Source organism: Arachis stenosperma, chromosome 5 (assembly GCF_014773155.1).
Source record: "Arachis stenosperma cultivar V10309 chromosome 5, arast.V10309.gnm1.PFL2, whole genome shotgun sequence".
Lineage (NCBI taxonomy): Eukaryota > Viridiplantae > Streptophyta > Magnoliopsida > Fabales > Fabaceae > Arachis > Arachis stenosperma.
The window spans coordinates 9,495,213-9,497,006 of NC_080381.1; the positions used below are offsets into that span (position 1 = coordinate 9,495,213).

A 1,794-nucleotide genomic window follows, 5' to 3' on the forward strand; every position below is an offset into this window, starting at 1 on the left:
GGCTGGACCAAAGTCAGCGGTAAAAGGAGAGAAAAATTGAGCCTATCAAACAAGGGACAACAAACCTCTAAAGACAAAGTGTCGGTGCACTCAAATCAAAAATTGGACCAGAACTGTGACTTTGGGCTATGTATGAGAGGAGCCGAATCAGGGGTGAGGACCGGGTCAGTTAGCGGATCTAAAGCATGCATGGCGTCTTCCAAACAGCAAGGGGTGAAGGACAAAGATGTCTCCGTTGCGGTGCCGACTTTCATTGCCATTATAAAAAACGAACACAAGAGGTTACGCCCTTCTTCTTGGTGACAGCTGCAAGCAACAAATCAGCGAATTGGAAGGGTTGTCATTGGAGGGACACAGACAAATCGGGCAACAACTGGATAAGGACAAGCAAGTCTCAGGGTGATATGATAGTGGATCTTCATCATCTCATTAGGGACTTCGGCTGAGGTTGGTCCTTTTTACAGTACAATTGTTTTATGGATTATTTATATTTAAGTTTTCTATTTTGGAATATTAGAGGGGCCTCTAATAAATTAGCCCAGGTTCATAGTAAGGAGTTAGTGAATAAATTTCACCCTACTTTTTTCATTCTGTTTGAAACCCATATTGCTTTCCAGAGGATGAAATATTTTTAGAATAATCTAGGTTACCAGGGTGTTGGTATTGTTAAGGCTAATGGTCATAGTGGGGGTATCTGGGTTCTATGTTCTAATTCAAATATTTCTGTGAGTATTGGATGTAGTTGATCAATGTATCAGTTTTGAAATCACTATGGGCAATACTTCTAGTTACTACAGTGCGGTGTATGCTAATCCGCATATACATCGGCGTAAAGAACTGTGGGGTGACTTGACAAGGATTGCTAAAATGATCCACGGACCTTGGATTGTGTTAGGGGACTTTAATGATGTTCTGTTGCAGAGTGAAGTTAAAGGGGGGCAGTTTAGACTTGCCAGAGCAGAACAATTTGCGAAAATATTGGAGGATTGTAGGCTGTTTGATATGGGGGACTATTGGGAGAAGATTCACTTGGTACAGGAAGGTGAAAGGTAGGATGCAGGTGGCTAAGAAGCTTGATAGAGCAGTCATCAACCACGACTGGTGACTAATATTTCCGGAGGCTTATACTGAGGTGCTCGCGTGCCTTCACTCTGATCATTGCCCGTTGTTCACTAGGTGCAAGATGGTAGAGAGGGCTACCAAAGGCCATCGTCCGTTCAGATTCCAGACTGCATGGATGACTCATCCTCTTTTTAAGAATGTTGTTCATATAGCTTGGAATAAAGGAGCTCCGGATGTGGTCAAATGTTTGTTGAAGGTTCAAAAAGAAGCAACTAGCTTCAATAAAAAGGTTTTTGGCAATAATTTTGTAAAGAAAAGGGAGCTGGAGAGGCTTTTGAATGACGTTCAGATTACTCTGGAGAATTGGGAGGATCAACAACTTAGGATCAAAGAGCAAGTTTTGCATCAGGAACTGAATGATGTCCTTCTTCAAGAAGAGCTGTTGTAGTATCAAAAATCTAGAGAACAATGGGTGAGATGTGGAGACAGTTATCAGGCAAAAGAGGAACAAAATTCATGGATTATTTTTGGAAGATGGGTCTTGGGCCATGGAGACTTCGACTCTAGAAATGGCGGCAAATTCTTTCTTTCAAAAACTCTTTTCTACAAAGGAAGATATTGACCTGGATGCCATGGGGCCTTTTCCTTGCCCGTCTCTTAGTATTGAGGCTTGTCAAAAGCTAGTGGAACCAGTGACGTCTGAAGAGGTTAAAAAAGCTGTGATGACCATGA

General features: G+C 42.1%; 1 protein-coding gene across 1 annotated transcript; it reads left to right on the forward strand.

The window, feature by feature from the left end:
- Positions 1-771: 771 nt before the first annotated feature.
- LOC130980377 (uncharacterized) lies at positions 772-1,510 on the forward strand. The gene is made up of 2 exons (XM_057904066.1): positions 772-1,049; positions 1,177-1,510. The coding sequence occupies exons 1-2, from the start codon at positions 772-774 to the stop codon at positions 1,508-1,510; spliced, it is 612 nt and encodes a 203-aa protein (XP_057760049.1).
- The last annotated feature ends 284 nt before the right edge of the window (positions 1,511-1,794 follow it).

What these genes read in the sequence shown, in the direction of transcription:
- LOC130980377 (XM_057904066.1), top strand. Translation starts at nt 772, where the DNA reads ATGGGCAATACTTCTAGTTACTACAGTGCGGTGTATGCTAATCCGCAT. An exon ending in TTGGTACAGGAAGGTGAAAG is followed by an intron (nt 1,050 to 1,176) that starts GTAGGATGCAGG and finishes GTTGTTCACTAG; the next exon opens with GTGCAAGATGGTAGAGAGGG.